Here is a 20,033-nt window from a genome sequence, read left to right on the forward strand (position 1 = left end):
TGGTTCACCATGGGAAGTCAACAGCCGAGTGACCTGATCGCTCCTTCCCGGCCTTTATCGAAAGGCTTGTTCTGAACACTTGGAGTGAGATAAGGACATTCATGCTTTTAGCTAACATTTCCAAGTAACACTTGTCCGTTACATAATTAGTTCTGGTATTTCCATACATAGTTTGTTCCTATTTCCTCCCAGGAGCACCTGGGGATGATACATTTTTTCTTCTTTTGCTCAGGCCACGGCGCAGATGGAAGAGCGCCTCCTGGAGATCATCACCACCTTCTCTCCCAGCAGTACCCTTCCGCTGGCCGACGGAGTACTTGGGTTCATCCACCACCAGATTATCGAGCTGGCTCGGGACTGTCTGGAGAAATCGCAGGAAGCCCTCGTCACCTCTTGCTACTTTGTGGAGCTGCAACAAAAACTGGAAAAGATGCTCCAAGATGTGAGTTCATTGCAGAGTGTGAGCTTTGAAAAGTCCATTGGTTGAACCTTGGATATCCAGGAGCGAAATTGTAACTGCGTCTCTTGAAGTCTATGTGTGAGCGGGTGCGGGTGCGGGTGCGTGCAGTCGCTTGACTCTCTGGGAACGCTACTCAAACTGCGTCTCTTAAGAGTCTGCGTGTGAGCGGTGTGTGCACTCGCTTGAATCTCTAGGAACGCTTTTGAAACTGTGCCTTTTCGAGTCCGTGTGTGAGCGGTGCATTTACTCGCTTGACTCTCATGGAACGCTGTTGAAACTGTGCTCCTAGAGTCTGCTTCTTGAGTGTGCTCTAAAGTGTCTTACATACTTTTCATTGCTGATCCATGGCTGTCTAGTAACACAATCACACCTTTGGTTTTAGAGCCTCGACTTTTGCGTGTGTATGCATGTTCAAGTGAACATGCTTTGGCTCTGGGAACATTGAGACTGCACTGCAAGAGTCACGCCTTGTGGGCCCTTCTACTGCGGGAATGCATGTGTCCCATACCTTTCCATGTCCAAGACCATGTGAGGCTTTCTTTCTCCATGTCATGCCGAAATCTGGAAGAGATGTGGTCTGGAAATACTTGTAGTCGAACTAAAGTGCAGCAAAATTAATCAGGGAAATATGGTGCCCATTTGGAGGGAAGATTCTTAATTTAATCATTTTAATGATTTTTATCTGGTTGCCCATAATGGTAATTCAAGTAAGATGTTAATAATTTGAGGCACTGCTCTTTCTCGAATGACCAAGATTGAATGAGTGACAGGGGGGATGCTGACCATTATACTAACGAGGAGCCGCAAAAGTTTGAATGAGTGAATACATAACTATATATGATGCTGTTTCACCCTCTGTTGTCAGTATAGCAAACCAGCTGCGGCACTCATGCAGGAATAGTTCTGAAACTCCTATGCTTTGAAGATTATTTTTAGTTTTTTAAGGTTTGCCATGTGATGTTTGTGTGGAATCTCATTAACTTTGTGCTTGGGCAAAAATCATTGGTCCACATTTTGGGGGCGTAATTGGTGTGATAACATTGCTTTAGGGCAGGTGAGGTGCTTAAAGGGCCAGTAGGGAGCATTATGATTGGCTGGTCTTACCTAGCATGGCTGGGATCATACTAAGGAGAGGTTCATGCATGTTAGGGCTTTTAAGTACTATTGCACTGCATGTAATTTAGAAACCGGCATGTACAATTACAATGGCTTCATGAACATTATGGACTCACATCTTTAGTATCACCTTCCATTTTATTTTTATATATTTTAATTGGGCTTGTAGCATCCCATCCCTTGCCAAGGCCACATAGGAGAACTAGATGGATAAGGGAAACATGGGGTCCTTTCCCGTAGACAAGAAGGTAAACGGATCTGAGCTCACAATTGAGATAGTTATAGTGGAGTTTGAAAAGAAGTTACGTTTAGAAAGAAGCTCAGTCCAAAAGATTGGTTAGGCGGGCGATTGTGACAGTGTTAGCCTTACGGTTATTGCTTTTTTAAAGGCTAGAGGGGTAGGAAGAGTTCACAGGACAAGGTAATAAAGGCATGCACTCGTGACTAGCTATCCAGGATATACGATGCGCGGTACTGGCCTTACGCAAGGCTTTGCACGCTCTTGTATGAGGAGAATTAATTCAAAATAAATGTATGCTTCCTGGCTTTCAGGTGGTTGCTGGAACAATCCTTTAACCATTCACTGTCGGCAGCATTTGATCTTGTCATGGTGTTTAAAATTGAAGTTTTTCACTGAACTTTTAAATCATTGGCCAGACTTTTAAAGTAGTTGGTGCTGAATAGTAAAGCATAGTCCAGGTAATTCAGCTTAACCGGCATGATTTGTTCTTGATTATACAAATGTTTCACTGATCTCAAAATGTAGATTTTTTTTGTGTTATATGACATAAGAACAGCAAGTGGTTACCTGAATAGCTGGTGCGCTCTAGGGGACACATTGTACTTGATGGTCTGCTTGTTGCATGTTGCTTTGAATTCCTAAAAAGGAAAGGTGCTACTCCCTCCACCATCTTTCCAGCAGTCAGAATTGTTATTTGTGCTGCTTAGTCATAAACGACATGTTTCTGCCAAGAAAAGGTTTCTTAAGACCTTCTACTGGGTTAACGCCCGGGATTAGCCATTAAGCATATGTGAAAGACTTAACTGAATTTCTTGTAAAAGATAGATCTATTGTGTTTGTAATACATTTCAGTATCCAGGCTTTAGTTACCAAGCTCCATTTGTGCTTAATGTTTGACGGGCGCCTGCGAGCATATCAAATTCAAGGTCAGGGAAGTTTATTTTAGATTATAATAAATCCTGCATTCAAAGCTTGGCACCCAGCTGCAAGAAGCTCTGTAAGGGATACAGCTCTCGGTCCATTCGCAGCTTTGGTCGCTCTGTACGCACACACCAGCAGAGCAAGGAATAGCAAATTGGGGGAGAATTTGATGTCATAACAACTCAAGATAACCTTCTTAACTGAAGGAGTTCAAAGTTGTCGACTAGGCATGTTTCAAACACACCGTGTTGGTTCATGTGCAGAATCTCTCGGTGGCAAATGTCCCTTAAAGAGCAGAACTTGCACATCCCTCAGCATTGGGCAACCACTTCTCACAAACTGAATTTCAGGGGGCACGAGCCACAATATACATCAGGGGCTGGATCTGATGCCAGGCTACTGTTTCTTGTTTTCCTATAGGCTTGCGAGCGGTCGGAGAGCGAAGAAGTCAGCTACATCGTGCAGCTTGTGAGGAAAGTGCTAATCGTCATTGCGCGCCCTGCACGTTTGCTGGAGTGCCTGGTGAGCCAAGTACTGACCTTTTTATATGCCGTAGGGTGGAATGGGTGGGTGGGGCCTGAAAATAGAATATAGACATTTGCACCTCTAGCAAAAGGAGAACCATTCCTGCACAGTGTTGATTGGTTGATGTTGACCAAGTAATGCAATAAAGTACCATGTGTAGCAGAGTTTGTAAAGGAAACTCTTTTACATTTATTTAGCAACGGCAACAAGTCTTGCACGTACTGATTGCAGCATCCGCTTTTCAGATAGTCGAACTGAGGCCCCAGAGGTGAAATCCTTTGCCCAGGTTTGCATAGCTTCGGTATGTTGGAGGGTGATATCAGTAAACAGATTTCATGGTTTTGTCAAGTCAAAACTTACTCATAAGAATGTCTCTGCTTCATGTCACCTGCTCCAGAGGGCGCACTCTCTGATTTGCCTTGACGTAGTGGTGGTGAAGACTAAACCATGTTATCTGAAGCCCATTGCCCACCTTTCTCCCAGAATTCCTTGCAGCCACCTTTTCTTGGACTTTAAGGTTTTTAGTAGGGACCTTCAGGCCACCTCTGGTAGTTTGGTCTACTTGTGTCACTTCCTTCTGCCACATGGTAGGTATCATTCCATTAATATTGTTATTGATGTTATAATTAGTACTTTTCTAATACTGACGTGGTCGCTCATCCAGTGTTTCGGTCTGACCTTGTCATGCAGTAGAATTTGCCCTCCCTTCTTCCCTCCTCTGTGTTTCATTTGGACGCTCTACCAACCTAGCAGACGCTCCCCACTCCGTGACTCTGCACTGTTCTGCAGCTCTCTTTTTGCCATAATTGAATCCACCACCCCGGCATTGATATCTTTCTTCCCCACCTGTTAGAAGCGCCCCCGCCCTCGTGCCATCTCACATAAAAACAAGACTTATAAAATCTGAGTTTTCCGATTGTTTTGCTTTTGACATGATCCTCTTTGCTCAAAGCTCCAGGGATTTCCTTCTTTAGGTCCTGCATTCCCTCAACTGTCCTAGACGCTTGGCATCCTCTTTTCTAGAGTCTGTTGTTCTATTTTGACATTAAATATATATAAATGTATAACCTGGTAGCATGTTGTGACTGGATAGTTGGTGCCTGCTCAGCTGTGCGACGCGTGCTACCTACTGGTCCAGATAGGGTCTAATTGGTAAATTTATAAGCAGAACCAGCAAGCTCTGTTTCCATTTTCCTCTCTTAGCCACATTATAGTCCTAGACTAGTCGTTCTGGTCCCTTCTCTGCCAAAAAGATATTTCTAACCACTGCAAGTGAGCTGGTTTGACATATTTAGCAGTGTACCAGGATACAACATTTTTCCCCCTTATTTAGTGGAATGGGCTTTCTCAAAGTGACCTTTTACATCCTGATACAGACGCAAGAAACCATGGGATTTGATGGTTACTCTCTTCTGATCTGAGGTTTATCCTAAAGGAACGTGTTCTGCATCAGCAGTTCCGCAGTGATTCTTGGATTTAACCCGGTAGTTCTTTGTCTTTTTAGGAGTTTGACCCAGAAGAGTTCTACCACCTGCTGGAAGCAGCGGAAGGTCAGGCCAAGGTCGGTGAAGGGATCAAAACGGACAGTCTCCCTCGGTACATCATCAGCCAGCTGGGACTCAACAAAGACCCTCTGGAAGGTCAGACCCTCTTGGGAGGGGCATGTGGTCAGCAGTGATGGGTTTTTGCACTGTTTTTCAGTAGTCTGTTGATGCTTGCAGCTTTTTGCTCCCTAAAAATTACCAGCGGGGTAGTGTGGGTGCATCAGAGGCTTAAAGGGGCCATCCAGGGTAGCGAGATTTGCAAAGAACAATTCTGGGAACTGCCGGAATGGCGGACGCTTCACAACCAGTTGCGTTACTTTGCTGCGTAATACACAACCACCAGTACCAAAGGCCACTTACCATTTCCATGCCCAGTCCTTTTTTAGGCATCTTAGAATACTATGAGTTTTTTTTTGTTTTTTTTTTAACTAATCCAGAACACAGTGGCAGGGAGAAGCGAGTGAATTTGCTGCTTGACTACCGACTGAGTGCTGCCTTTCTTTACGTTTATTTATTACAGAAATGGTTCAGTTTGATGACATTTATGACAATGGAAACTCATTTCCCCCTGAGCTGGATGACCCTCCTGAGGTGAGCTCCTTTGCCTGCTACTTCATGTTTTCTCAGCGTTGCGTTCACTCTGGGTTCTATTGTGAATAAGACTCACCGCAAACAAACGTGCTGCTGATAGCAGTACATTGGAAATTGGAATATTGATAATCTGTATTTCAATCGACCCTATCGCGCCAGGGCTCAAAGTCCTGAAAACCAGTATTGGCCCTCTGAATGGTGCTCAGCCTGTTAACTTCTGTCAAAATGTGTTCTGCAGGAGGAAAGAATGAGGTAACCCAGAGCTTATTTGAACCTGTGACTTGCTGTTTGCCTACATTAGTGCAAATAGAACCTTTGGGATAACTAGTAGATGGGCAACAATCAAGGCTGACTCCTTAGCCAGTACTGCGGCATTAAACACACAAGATGTAATTGTGAGTCTTTGTACGTTGTTTGTATGGGCCCAACAGTGGGAGAGGGGAAGTGAAAGTAGGATCTTGCTACACATGCTAATTCCGAGCTCTTGAAGTACATGACTGGGGGGACAGTGTGCCCAGGATAGCAAAATGTTGATTCTCTAGTTAAGTCTTCTCCTATCCCATAATAACCTCTCTTGCACCATTTCTTCACTTTAACTCTATAACTGCTTCGAACGTTCCGCACCAATGCGGAAGGTTCGAAGAAACAGGCGGGGCTGCGACGGCCAACGGTCGTTCGGAAGCACCAGCCAGGGCCGACAGGAGCACGGAACGGGTTAACCGTGCTTTGTAGTAGTCTAAAGGCCATGTAAGGGCTAAACAAGCAGCCATGATCTGTACCCTATGCAGAAAGTTCCATGGTTGCCGATGCAGACTACTTTTAATATCTTTATCCAGACCTTTCCAGGAAAAGGGAAGGTCTTGCTTGTAGCATTAAAAAATAAATAATGTAATGTCTTTCTGAATTTTAAAAACTTTTCTTCTGCAGACGTTTTCTCCGGGTTGCAGCTGCATTATATATGATAACATGGTAAATGAAAGATTTAAAGGAATCAGGAACTTATGATTCCTTACACATATATTGCTCCAGAAGGAGGATTTGAATCATTTATATATGAAATTGGAGAGATATCCCTTCATTGTAACATATTTCAGACATGAAGATGTTTGACACATAGTGTGGCCCCCCTCAGAGTGTTGTATGCATGGCGCATGCTTGCAGGGACCACCTTCGGTTGTGAGGTGAGCTTCCACGTTCTGCAAATTCTGGAGATCTCTCTAATGACACCTGGCTATGAAGAATTTACATAGTCGACAAGTGACCAAATAACAAATTGGACGGTTGATGTCAGCTTATTAGGTCCCCTCAAAGAACTATAATTTGTTTTAACTCAGGATTCCAATCAGCATCTAAATTCAGCTGTCTGTAGACGACACCCAACAGCTCGCATGGTTGTGAACAAATATTGCTGCTGCTGTGTTTGCTATCAGATAATTTCATTTGCTTTCTATTTCCAGTGTCGCGCTTTATCTACTGTCTCCAGAAGGAAGCCCTGCGAAGCGGATTTTGAAACCATTAAGCTGATCAGCAATGGGGCATACGGGTAAGATGTGACAAATATTTGTTCACTGAAGTACAGATTTTAGGTCAGCAGGGCATTATTTTGCATGCTTTGACAGACCACGTCCTACGTCTCCTAAGCAGGAGGATGTAGGACGTCGTTGTCATACGGTGTTTCACGCAGATATAATTGACTCTATTGTCCTCCACTCCCTTTATAGTGCCTGCCTTTATATAATTGAAAAAGGCTGTAACTTTTTATAACTTTTAAGGCTTTGAAATTCAGATTTTAGCATGGTTTCAAAAGGTGAGAATGTGGGGACTTTGGCGTAGATGGTTCTTGTGCTGGAGAAGCCCTGTTTTCTTTTGTGCATAGAGTCAGCCATGGCTGAAAGGTCTTTCACACCTCACTAGAGGCATTGCAGCGAGGTTAACATTCCTTGGAAAATGCAAGGGAAAATAGTCTTTCTGGTGCTGCTTCTTCCAACATAGAAGCTCTCTTATGTTTAGGCAGATGTACTACTCAGTAGCATTTCAGGTTTACCAGACTTTGGACGGTTAACTATACTTTGAAGCCTTAAGAACCATTATTGAAATGCACAATTCACATGAGCTCTGGGTCAAGTTGTGACTAGTTACAAGGTGTATTGGAAAGGAGACCCTTCCATATCCAACATCCAAAAGTATTCTAGATCTCGCTTGAGGATTTTGACAACAAAAATGCAGTTCACCAAAGCATTCTCTCCCTCCCAATAACTTCTTCCTTTCTGCTATCTAGTCCCAACTTTAATTTCCTTATCTTCCCACCTCTCTCTCTCTGTCACTCTTTAACATCCTATTCCACCTTTTTGTCCTCTCACCCTTCCTTCATTTTTTTTGCTCACAACACCTCCAACGCGCATTGTCCCTCCCAAAATTCCTTGTTTCTGATTTCTCTTTTCTTTATTGGCCGCTTTCTCTATCCCACTACTCTTCCTCCTTGCCAACCCTCTCATACTCCTTTTTAAACTCAATCTCTTCACCTGTGGCTAAGTCGAAGAGCTTTTTGTTAAGATGTGTCAAAGTGTGACCCTGTTTTCCTCTCCGACTGCAGCGCTGTTTACCTGGTGCGGCACAAGGAGACGCGCCAGCGCTTCGCCATGAAGAAAATAAACAAGCAGAACCTGGTGCTCCGGAACCAGATCCAGCAGGTGTTTGTGGAGAGAGACATCTTGACCTTTGCGGAGAACCCATTCGTTGTCAGCATGTTCTGCTCCTTCGAGACCCGGCGGCACCTGTGCATGGTCATGGAGTACGTGGAAGGTAACCAACACAAATCTGAGTGGCAGGGCCACAAGGCTTTCCGTCCACCTGCAAAGACTCTTGGGATTTGTAGTCTTTCGATGAAATGTTTTTTTTTCCATTAGGCAGCTGAAGAAAATAAATGAAAGAGTTAAGCATAATCTGAGCCTCCGAGTCCTGACATTGAATCCCAGTGACCTGACATCCAGAACATATTGGTTGGGTCAAGGACAACAAGTTTTCATGTTTTTTTGTCCACTTGGCAGGAAGGCCCAACCCCATCCAAACAAAGCATTTGGCTCCAGCTGGCAGCACTTCAGTATTGATCTGTGAAAAAGGATTGTCTGCCACTAAGACACGATTAGTATCCATATGTATATATTGCTCAAACGTCATGTGTTATTTATTAATATAGAGAGAGAGAGAGAATCCGTATAAAATCATTATGGAAACAGTAAAACAAATTATGAACATGAATGTTGGAGTCACAACATTGAATTTGCAGGTATATTTCTGTGCAATGTTGTGGATTCGCAACATTAAGGAATTCACAAGAGGTCACAGTAGTAGACTTGCAAACCATACTCCTAGCAAACTTTTGTAAATTTCATTTTCGCTTGAGGCACTCTGCATTCAGACACCTGCCCTTGCAAAAGTCTGCAGAGTGATTGCAGATGACATTTTCCCTTCTGCCCTCTTTTCCCTTCCTGGAAAATGTTTTAATCCTGTCCTTGTCCGGATTACATTTCCAACCTTTTCCAATGTGGGAAAAGAATGGAGCGGACTCGGTGAATACTCTTTAATGTGTGAGTTTGTGGGTGTTACAAACACGCAGTTCATTTGAACCCAATATCTACTGCTTGCCCCTACTACTGCATTTCATGAGTGATCTATCTGTGTGTGGCTTCTTTGCGCGTCTTTTTAGAGCGAACGTACAGATTCTAAAGTATCATTGGCAATTGCAATGCTGATAAATTATTAAACCAGGCTGTGCTTTGACCAAAGATCTTTGGGAGTGTGTAAAGCTTTGCAATCTTGGCTTACACACCTTCTGTTGCTTCGATAGGTGGCGACTGCGCAACACTCTTGAAGAATATGGGCCCCCTTCCCGTCGACATGACCCGGATGTACTTTGCTGAAACGGTTCTTGCCCTCGAATACCTACATAACTACGGGATCGTTCACAGGGACCTGAAGCCGGATAAGTGAGTACGGGCGGGGGGAAAAGCACAGAGAAAGAGAATCCCACCATAAATTTTGTGTAGCCAATGAGATGTGGATTTCATCTCTGAAGATGCTATATTTGGATTTAGTATTTATTTATTTATTTGATTAAAAAAAAGTTGTTGGCCACACAGTAACATGTTTCCCTTTTTCTGGAGCTCTTTGTTTGATCGCGTTGACACGCGGTTCAGGGATCACTTGTGTGGGACTACAGAGTAATAATCTGCAAAAAGTTAAGCAAAAGATGACCTTAAGAAAATCTGTGAGGAAAAAATGCTGACAAGCAAACTAAACCCCTTTCCACATCGACCTAGAACAAGGAAGTGGTTGCAATGAAACTAAAAAAATTGTAGAAACCAGGCAATCTGGATGTGGCAATACACGGATGTTCCAACGCATTAGGTGCCCATGTATTTTACATTTTTACATTCAAATTGCCAATTAAACGTCCAAAGAAATTAATAAAACTGGGTACCTTCCTGATGTCCTGTTCTTGAGTATTGGGTGAAAGAAATATTGTTTAATTTCATTGGGTTTTTGTGCGAGTGTGTTTTTTTTGTTTGTTTAATGATCATAGTACCAGAAGTTATGGTGGATTGTCAATGTGACCTTCTACCTGGCATATCACCATTTCCTTCACCATTCCATCCTTCACTCCGGTATATCCACTAACGGGTCCTGACAATGGCAGCACCGGACCCAATGGTTGGCGTGTTTGAGTTTATTTCAATGAGTTGCGCACACAGGACAGCAAAGGGTTTTCTACAAACTGAGAAGACCGGTTTACTATTCTAACTCCAACCCTAAAACATTTGGGGAAAAGAACAACTTAACTCGAAATAATCTAGGAGGCGTATTACTATCCCACATTCCCACATCCAGTCCTAAAATATTTTGAGGAAACCTAAACATTACGTTTATTTCCATAAGATGCCTTTCCACCTCTAGTAGCTAGGTGGCGCAAAAAAGCACAGCATGTCACTCTAAAATGGCCTCAAACTGCACAATTTTTGTTAGTTATGTAACTTTTTACCTTTTGGACTTTTAAACCATTTTGGAATTGGTGTAGACTTGCCTACAGAAATGCCTATTCCTGTCATCCCATACAGAAACCAAACCGAACTTCATGCAGATTGCCAGTGTAGAGTGTTTACATATCCTATAACTGCCCTTAATGTGTAATAAAATACGCATTTTGGATCTCACTAAAAAAGTTCATTTCACCTTAGCGTTTCAGCAAATAACATATATGTATTCTTAAAATGTTGTTTTCTTTTCACTTCGATTCAGCTGATTTAAAGGAATTATGTTTTTATGTTTGCTCTTAAATCATTTCAATTGTAACATGGTTTTTAAAAAACTTTAAGAGAAACTTGGGGAAAGGCAGGTTTATTCAATTCAGTGATTTTAATACATTTAAATCGAAGCGATACATAATCAAACTATTATTGTGGCATCTCAGTTTAGTATATAAAAACAGTAAAACAGTAATAAACTGCACAGCAGCCTGTAACTTGCAGCGACTCTAGTCCTAAATCTTAGAGTCGCGTGTCGGAGCACCCCTACTTTTCTGTACTATGGCTTTTTGCGTACACCTGCATTACTTTTCTGATGAAAGTTGAGGACTTCTTTTGATCAGGGAGTCGTATGTACTTTTTACTCACGCGCTCCATCTCGTTGACGTCTTAAAATTGCTTTGGCATTATTTTTTCGCAGCTTGCTCATCACCTCAATGGGTCACATCAAACTGACAGACTTTGGACTCTCTAAAATTGGCTTGATGAACATGACCACGAACCTGTACGAGGGGCATATCGAGAAGGACACTCGGGAGTTTTTGGACAAACAGGTACCCATACTTTGACACTGTGGATTCATTTGTGCACCCTCCTTCAGACTGAATGGAAACTGAGAGCAAACTTGTGGTATAATGTGAATTTTTTATTTTTTATTTTTTTTTACCGTATGGGTGGGCGGATTGAATCTCTGTACAGTTCCTTGAACATGTATCCGAAACTCCACTTGAACTACATTGTCTGGATGTTCTGGGTTACGTTTATTGGACAAGTTATTGTATTTCCATCCTTTATGTAATTAAAGAATTCATGTATACAGGTAATATGTTATTGTGACTAGGTGGACAGTGCTGAATAGTACTTTTTCGGTGGTTATCTATGGTTGGCTCCAGACCGCTTTTGTTTTCTAGATCGCTGCATGAGTAGCTAATTCAGTTCCGTATTTTTCTTTGCATTTTGGGACTGGTAGCTCTGAATTGATAATGAGGTAAACAAGATTACAAATCCCAGAATTAAAAGAAAAACATGTAATGTGCGAGTTGCACATGGGACTGAGAAACTAGAGAACCCTGTAACTTCATGAATTAAATGCTCAGTCAGAAGTAGGTCACTTAGTGCCTTCATTTAGTTCATGTGAGTCCAGTCAATGTTTCAACCGTGAGACTAAGGTAGTGGGTCTTCATCAGGAATGGAACGATATCCACGTGTAGGGTACCATGTTGTTATGAAACTAAAGGAAAACTACAAATGGCTTGTGCACTGCAAGTAAAGAGGAATGATTTAAAAGTTAAATAAAGGTAAATGAGTCTTGTAGGATGGTTACTTCAAATATAAATTAAACCTGGGTCCAGATATTAACTTGTACACCAGGGAACACCCAATGACCATCGCCTGCTTCAGATGGTCATTCTACTTGATCATGAGTACTTTGAGTATATTCTACAATGCTACCAATACGTTCTGTCTTTTAATAAGCCCTTCTATAAGATTCACGTTAAATCATCCTTCTTTATCTGTGATATTCTTCCTATTTTTAGGTTTGGCATAGAGACAGCTTAAGCTGTCTGGCCAGCCTTATGTCTTTTCTATCCCCTGCTTCATCCATTGGCGTATTCAGCTGCCATTGGCACTTTGGTTCCACCTACCAAAGCGTGTCGCATGGGGCAGGGGAGCAGCCCGCTTCAGCTTTTGGCTTTCTTGCGGTGTGTGTGTGACTTGACATCTAAACTGATGACGTGTACATTCGCCTAAAAAGTAGTACACTTCAATCCTGGAACAGATGGACCAATACTTACATTTGGTGGTACTGATTTGATGCCTTTATTTATCTTTTTGGTGTGGTTTAGTCACCCTTGTGTGTTCACACTATGTCTTCAGTTTCAACGCCAAAAGTGCTTTTTTTCTCCAGAAACAATCATAAATTTCTGTGACAATCATTTAAAGTAAGCACTTCATAGCCGGTCTAAGTTCACCTGACTCCCACGACACACATGTACTGTTTTGTTACATTTATATTCAATGGTTATTTTTTTAATTTAATTGCCAGCATTCTTTTTTGATTTTTATGTGCATGTGCTTACAATAAACAATTCACCAGCTTGCCAAGACCCAACCTGTTACATTTGCCAAAGCGTGTTTGACTTGGGATAACAGGATGGTGCTCTTTTTAGATGTGATGAAAAAGGTTATACATACTTGATAGACTTGTGTTACATTTCTGGTTAATTTACTCCAAATTTATAATTTATGCCTTAATTTTTTCCCAATGTTATAATTGATGAATTTGTTATGTAACATTGTTAGTTCTAACTTCTTGGGTGTTCCGACTCTAAACGTAGATTATTCATCAGATGCCTTTCCGGAGTCAGAAGTTACAAAAAAATTCTTTATTATTATTATTTTTTTTGCTTGATTACGTCCACTTTTGTTTTTTTCTCCAGGTGTGTGGTACGCCAGAATATATAGCCCCGGAGGTGATATTTAGGCAGGGCTATGGGAAGCCAGTGGACTGGTGGGCGATGGGGATCATTCTCTACGAGTTCCTGGTCGGCTGTGTGCCTTTCTTTGGAGACACTCCAGAGGAACTCTTTGGCCAGGTGGTTAGTGGTGAGTCTCTCTTGCACTCCACTCCTTCACAGAGTACCTTCGTAGCCTCTGTGGAATAAATTCCATGAATCCGTATCGCCATATAATACGTCCAGAATGACATTGGCTGGTTTTTCTGAGATTCAAGGATAGTCGTGAGGTTAAATTCTGATGATTACCTATCGCAGGTCCAAGCATTTTTACTCTACGTACGCTTTGTTGTCTTCTCCCTGGTGGCTGTCTCTTCTTCATCCTTTCTTCGTAATCAGCCACTGGTTTGTCTCATTTTATAATTCAGGGTACATTGTGCCTTCTTGATGCATTAAGTTGAGCCCTCTGACATCTTTAGCCAGTGACATCTGAATTATCTCAGAACCTCATTTTTGGGGGTGTAGGGCATGAGGTCCGCAGATGACCTTTTTTAGAACATCTTGTCTTGCTGTTGTTTGTTTTTCGCAGTTTCAAATTCTGTTTTTTGCTGTTGGCTTAATCTGTCTCTTCCTTATTTTTTAGACGAAATAATGTGGCCCGGGGGAGATGAAGCTCTTCCTGTGGATTCCCAGGATCTGATCACCAGGCTGCTGAGGCAGAACCCCCTGGAGCGCATTGGCACAGGTACTGCAGCGTGCTCTGCTCTGTTTTGTTGTGCTGTGCGGTGTTGTGCTGCAGCGTGTGGCACATATGCACATTGTTCAGATTTCACGTTTGATTATTGGCCTTCACCCGAAGAGCTGTCCCAGAACTGATGGCTTTAGCAGGTCATTACACCCAATATTCTTGATCTAGCATTGCTAATACGCCAATACGGTTGGCCGCTTCCTTCGTAGACTGTGGAATCAAACACAAATCCTTGTGTTATTATAACTTGGACATTTAATTATGTATCTTGTTGTACATTTTCCCAGCTACTCCCTACGCTCGCTAATGGTGGTGTCTGTAATGTCCAAATCCCCGTAGAAATCTGCCTGAGCGCCCCACCGTATTAAGACAGCCTCGGAAAAGTCTGAGGCATATCTTCAAGGCCAAAGTCTGGGACGAAATACTCTAACCCCTGTCCTATTAATGTGTGCGCCTGAGATCAGGACCCGGGGCAGGGGGGGACAGAGGAAAACTTTTATTCAGACTTACCTACTTACAAGCCCTTAGGCTTGGGGGATATGGTAGCTGAATGCTTCTAAACTCTTTTGCAGTAAAACAGTTTTTTAACTGTGTCCAGCTACCTAGATATTCCAGTAGATTTTTAAAGTCCAAAGAAGTTGGCTAGTATGCCTTAAAAGTGAAATTCATTCCCTGGACAGTCTTTAAACTTCAAACTCCAGCCAATGTTTTGCTCCTGTGTCCGGGCATGCACTCCTTTCCCAGCGTTCTGGAAGGATGCAGCCACAGAACTTTGATCGCTAGCCAACTTCCCGTAAGTATCCTTTGGAAAATGTGAGGACGCCCAAACTCGGAGACGCTGAAGTAAGGATTATTAATGTTGATTTACAAGGATTTTTTCACGCTGGGTTATGCTTTTTCACTACCACTTTCATTAAAAGATGCCTCCGAAGCTTTTAGTTGTGGTCTGAAAAACAAATTGGAACCGACAAGGTGGCGACTGTGTATTTAGTCACAAAATATTTTCACATTTTTTTTTGTTAGGCGTTGGCAGTGAACTCCACTCCGCGTTAGCAGGGTTTTCTGCACTCTACTCTAAGTTGCCGAGTGCGAGCTGCCGCTCGGGTAGAATTTCTACCCGAGCCGCAGGAAGAGCAGCGCAAACAGCCGTTCGTGTCTCACTCTGCCACTTGTGGAACATAGCTGAGTTTTTGTCACTACGCGGAACGTTGCGAACTCTTCTCAGGCCTAGTGTTTATAGCACAAGTCTGGCGTGAAGAAACCGAAGGAATGCTTTTCATAATCATGAGTGCATTGTAAGACCATAAAGGTGGAATAAAAACAGTTTCGATGTTTAGCAACCCCATGTACCATTGGCTGAAAGGTTGTAAACCGGGCATATTGGCCTCTTCAGAATAGGCTCTTTTTGTCCAGCTCTAGTGTAGAGAGCAGTCATTTCAGGTGCAGCCCACACTTCATTTGTATTTTTCGTTCCTTCTAGAGCCTGGGCATCATAACATTTTATAGAGATTGTAGAAATAGGTGGCTATCTTTTTCCTCACTGGGATAAACCTGGACATAAATAAGGGGTAGATTTGTCAATTCATTTCTTAGATATTTTGATTTGCGGTGATGGAGGCAAGCCACAAGGTTACAACACTGAAGAGATGGTCGTTTCAGTAGACCTGGGAACCGGTGATATTAGGCCTGTAGCGCGCTGGGAATCGTGTTGAGTAGACAGGAGAGGATGAAGAGGGAAGTGGGAGGAAGGCTCCAGACATTTGTTGGAACACAGTTGTTCTTATGAGTAGGGTTCAAAGGGCTTTAGCCTCCTCCATGCGTCGGACGGCCACCAGCTGTCAGACGTCACGGTGGGCGTGTGCGGAGGACGACCGGGGCCCGTCTGAACCGCGCACGCGTGGAATTCCTCCGCACCGCGGGGGAATTCTGGCCACAGCGAAGCGGTTAGAAGTTACCAGCCTAGACGGCCAACAGTGGTCCTAGCGCCTTAGGGGGCAGAGAGTAAGGTTGCAACGGGTGTTAAGAAGGAGTGGTGCCAGTCTCTGCCAAAGCTCCGAGGCTACACCTGGTGGGAGTGCCATGCTGGTGTTCACAACCCCCGCAGATTGTGGCATGGTGTGTCACTTTAAGTGGGAAGTGTGCATTCCAAGGTCCGATGGGGATGAGAGATGTTTGGCCTGTGCTGTGTCCGATAGACTCGGCCTAAAAGAGTTTGCATTCCGCCTGCTCTGTTCTGCTTCCTGCCGGGTCCGGGTCCTGCAGCCGGGCTGGGCTAGGCTGTGATTGTCCCATTGTTGTGAGCCTTCTTGGCAGCTCAGGCGGCTGCAGTGGGCGTGGCTCGGTGTGTTTACCGCCGCTTGTGCCTGCGGTTGAGTTCAGCGTGAAGCCCCCGGTGCTGGACCGCCCGAGGCTGGACGGCGGCTTTGGGAATGTTTTTCGCAGAGCCATCGCGCGTGGAAAGGTTCTTGGGAGCAAAGACATCCTGTGGGCGAAGAGACGACTTCAGTGTCGAAAGTTCTTTTGCCAAAAGTTCCAGCAGGAAAAATGTTCCGACAGCGGTTTCACACAACACAGGACAGGTTGTACAGAAAATACACTGAACAATAAAAGTGCCACATAAGATGCGCCGACTCCCAGGGCTGCATTTTGTTTACTGCCAGCATTTTAGGGCACGCTAGAAACATGTGGTGGCACGTCGAATTCACTGAAAGAGCATTTAAAACTGGAGTTTTGCTAACAATGTGCCTTGTGCTCCATGAACTAGGGAGGTGACAAACCCGAACGTGTTTATAGATTGGGGAGACGCAGGTCTCGGAGTTGATGCAAACACATATACGAATAGTTTATTAGAAGTCTGTATTCTTGTACAAACCCAGGGCCTTTTTTTATTTTTGCGGTTTTAACACTCATTAGCGGGTTTCCGCCTTCTTAACCAGAGGTCAGGATTCTTAACCGCATGATGGATGGGAGCTGTGTTGTTGTTACAACTCTTCTTAAGGACATGTCGCATCCTGTTCATTGTGCGCCCGAATCCGTTGCAACAGCGACATCCAGTGGCCGGAACGGAGCATTGCAATGCATGGTGCAGACTGCCTTGTGCAGTGCAGCGCGCCCTGAGCATCGCATCAATGGCTGTCCAGGCTGACGGGGGCTTGTTTTTGTTTCGTTTCAGGAGGGGCCCATGAGGTGAAGCAACACTCTTTCTTCTGCACCTTGGACTGGAACGGGCTGCTGCGACAGAAGGCCGAGTTTGTCCCCCAGCTGGAAGCAGACGACGACACCAGCTACTTCGACAGTAAGGACGCTGCCCCCTCGGGTGGTGGGGGTTCTTATGTTCAGGTTTTGAGAAGCTTTTCCACTGTGGACCACTTATGAGGACAGGCTGGTCGGGCAGGTATGGTGTGGGAGTCAGTCACCTGTGAGGGGGTCTGATTACAGTTCTGGGCCCCTGGCTCTGCGGTTGATGTCTCCTCTACACCGGGCCCCCTCACACAACAGACCCCGAAGGGCTGACATATCTGAGGGGGGGGGGGGGGGGGGAGCACCGCTGGGGCTTTTCTTCAAACACAGCTGGATTTAGCTCTGAAATTCTGGTTGTTAATCAGCAGCTGTCACAGAACCACTGAAGTTGAGGTCACTTTCCACCTTTCCTATGTGGCTCCCTTCACATGGCCGGATCTTCAGAAGAATTCTTTTCTTATTGGAATATGTTTTCTTTGTGCACGAGGAAAGCTTTAAACCCTTTACAATGTGACACAGTCTGATTCTTGGGAGCTCACATACCTTGTTTTTTTAATGATAAGCCCTTTAATCTGTGGTTAGGCCTGGGATAGTAGAAAGTTTCAGGGGGCATGTTATGGCCAGATAAGGTGTTTCCCATTAATAAAACACTTGGTGAACAAACCGCAGGGTCCCTAAAAGCCCACCCCACCCATCCACAATTCAAGATAGTGACACAGTTATAGATTCTAAAGGTTAGGACAACGTTTAAACTCAGTAAGACAAGTTTAAACAGTATTTAGATTAATGAAAATAAAAGCTATTGATGGCCTAGCAAGAGAATTTTGTTTGATAGCACTGGCCCACACAATCTTAAAGCTTTGAAGCGCTCGAAGTGTCTTGCCGCCCTCATTCCATTTCCTCTTCCAGCAGACTGCATCATTTGTGTCATCATGTGATGTACAATTGCTACTAAAAGTTAGTCAATTCTTCCCAAGTAATGGATTCGTTTGTTGGAAAGACTTTTGATTGCATAGTGTTCACATTGATCGGTTTGAAGGTTTGGTACAGAAACTCGTGTCCTCACATCTGAATTTTTGACGTGCACCCCAGAGCAACACATTCCTCAAGGTTTTCATTTGTGCGCCCGCCAACAAGTTTTCATCATTGGTTCACTAGGTTCGCACCAGCCTTTGGTCACCCTCTAGGTTGAGGCGGAACCCTAGAAGAGCGTGAATAGGCCTACCAGATTAATTTCTACTTCGTTCTTACTGCACTGAGACGTAATAACTTTTGTGGATGTGCAGTCTTTAATAATCATGCGCATGCCAAGTGAGATGGTAATGGGCCAACTTAAAGCCTCATGCTTTTTTGCATCGCAATAATGTACTAATCCTTTCTGTTCTTGTTTCAGCACGCTCTGAGAGGTATCACCACTTAGGTTCCGAGGAAGACGACGAGACGAACGATGAAGAGTCGTCGGTTGAGATCCGGCAGTTTTCTTCTTGTTCTCACCGGTTTAGCAAGGTGCATAATTTACAGAAGCCGTTGCGTGGGTTATGTATTTTAGAGCAAGAGCTACAAAGGTCTCATGTAGAGCCAAATTAATTTCTTCAGTCATCTAGGGACGTTGCACAATCTTTATCGAGTCTTGTCCAAGTCACCATGAATTAATTACAACATTTAGTGCAGCTTGGTCACTTGTGATTTTTCTTTCAGTTAAGGGTGAAGGTATTTGTTACAGGTCCTTGTGAAGGGCTTGGGGGGAGGTGAGGGAGGGGCGGGGCTCCAGACTGAGGCTCCGTCTAAAAAAGGCTTCAAGATAGACGTTTGCATGAAGTGAAACTCTGAGGAGCCGGATCGCATTAATTGGGCCATCGTCCAGTTTGCAGCTTTAATGGCACTGGAGCCTGGTGGAAGCGACCAAGGGGACAGGTGGTCCTCCTGTGCATGGTACCCAGGTAGCTGCGCCTCTTAAAAGGACTAACAAGGGCTGAATGTGGACTGATGCAGCCTTTGCGGTGAGCTCTTTGAATGAGATACTGCTTGTAGCAGAATCTCTCAAAGAAGCAGTTACTTCAGTCTGTCTGTGGTATCAAAGGCAGGTCGATGGAGAAAGTGTGTGCTCCTCGTGATGTTCACGGCGTATTAGTGTTTTCAAACCAAAGCTGCCCACGATTCTCCTAAAGCCAAAGCTGTCCACGATTCTCCTAAAGCCAAAGCTGCCCACGATTCTCCTAAAGCCAAAGCTGCCCACGATTCTCCTAAAGCCAAAGCTGTCCACGATTCTTCTAAAGCCAAAGCTGTCCACGATTCCCCTAAACACAGAGCTGTCCATGATTACCTGCAGCCACAGTTGGGTCTGTGGTGTCTCTAGCTTCGTGGCCGAGTATCCAAAAGATGTGGCTTAGAAAAGATTAAAATGTTACCCCGCTAAAAGTATTCTAGGATCACATGGAGGTTTGGTTGTTTGGCAGGAAATGATTGTGACTTTGGAAGCGCACCAGCTATACCATTCTGTTTTATAAGGTAGCTTCTGTTGTGATTTTAAAATACAGTGAAGACATGCTTTCTGAAGGTCTGTTCTCTCCCTCTAGGTTTACAGCAGCACCGAGCACCTTGCGACTCAGTTGAACCTCAGCTTCTCGTCATCTGAGAGAAGCCGCAGTGAAGAGACGGAGGAGCGGAGGGAGAGGTGGGAGCGGGCGGCCTCTGGGGAGGAGGACAAAAGCCGTTTCTTGGGTACCGAAGCCAGGTGAGTGGTAAAGTGCACACGGAGAAGGCTCTGTGGGTCTAGATATTGTGTTGATGTGACCTGCGCATCGAATCGTTTCCGTTGGAGAGTATCAAACTGCTGAGTACTTGGTCCCCTGAAGAGAATTCCTTTCCTCTGACTGAGAGCTGAACGTTAG

At 44.1% G+C, this 20,033-nt stretch overlaps 1 protein-coding gene across 9 annotated transcripts in view; it reads left to right on the forward strand.

Moving 5' to 3' along the window:
• Positions 1-20,033, forward strand: part of MAST3 (microtubule associated serine/threonine kinase 3) — a 189,584-nt gene that overhangs the window by 144,644 nt on the left and 24,907 nt on the right. For 5 of the 9 annotated variants that reach the window (XM_086946984.1, XM_086946986.1, XM_086946989.1 and 2 more), the window contains 13 exons: positions 233-442; positions 3,159-3,260; positions 4,768-4,903; positions 5,328-5,398; positions 6,856-6,941; positions 7,992-8,200; positions 9,246-9,384; positions 11,120-11,252; positions 13,140-13,305; positions 13,798-13,899; positions 17,075-17,197; positions 18,536-18,648; positions 19,719-19,876. In XM_086946984.1, coding sequence (XP_086803110.1) covers positions 233-442; positions 3,159-3,260; positions 4,768-4,903; positions 5,328-5,398; positions 6,856-6,941; positions 7,992-8,200; positions 9,246-9,384; positions 11,120-11,252; positions 13,140-13,305; positions 13,798-13,899; positions 17,075-17,197; positions 18,536-18,648; positions 19,719-19,876 — 1,748 coding nt within the window. Of the gene's footprint in view, positions 1-232; positions 443-3,158; positions 3,270-4,767; positions 4,904-5,327; positions 5,399-6,855; positions 6,942-7,991; positions 8,201-9,245; positions 9,385-11,119; positions 11,253-13,139; positions 13,306-13,797; positions 13,900-17,074; positions 17,198-18,535; positions 18,649-19,718; positions 19,877-20,033 lie in introns of all 9 variants that reach the window. The other 4 variants (XM_086946983.1, XM_086946985.1, XM_086946987.1 and 1 more) reach the window with 1 other exon arrangement.

This window comes from Lissotriton vulgaris, chromosome 12, assembly GCF_964263255.1.
Source record: "Lissotriton vulgaris chromosome 12, aLisVul1.2, whole genome shotgun sequence".
In the NCBI taxonomy this organism is placed as follows: domain Eukaryota; kingdom Metazoa; phylum Chordata; class Amphibia; order Caudata; family Salamandridae; genus Lissotriton; species Lissotriton vulgaris.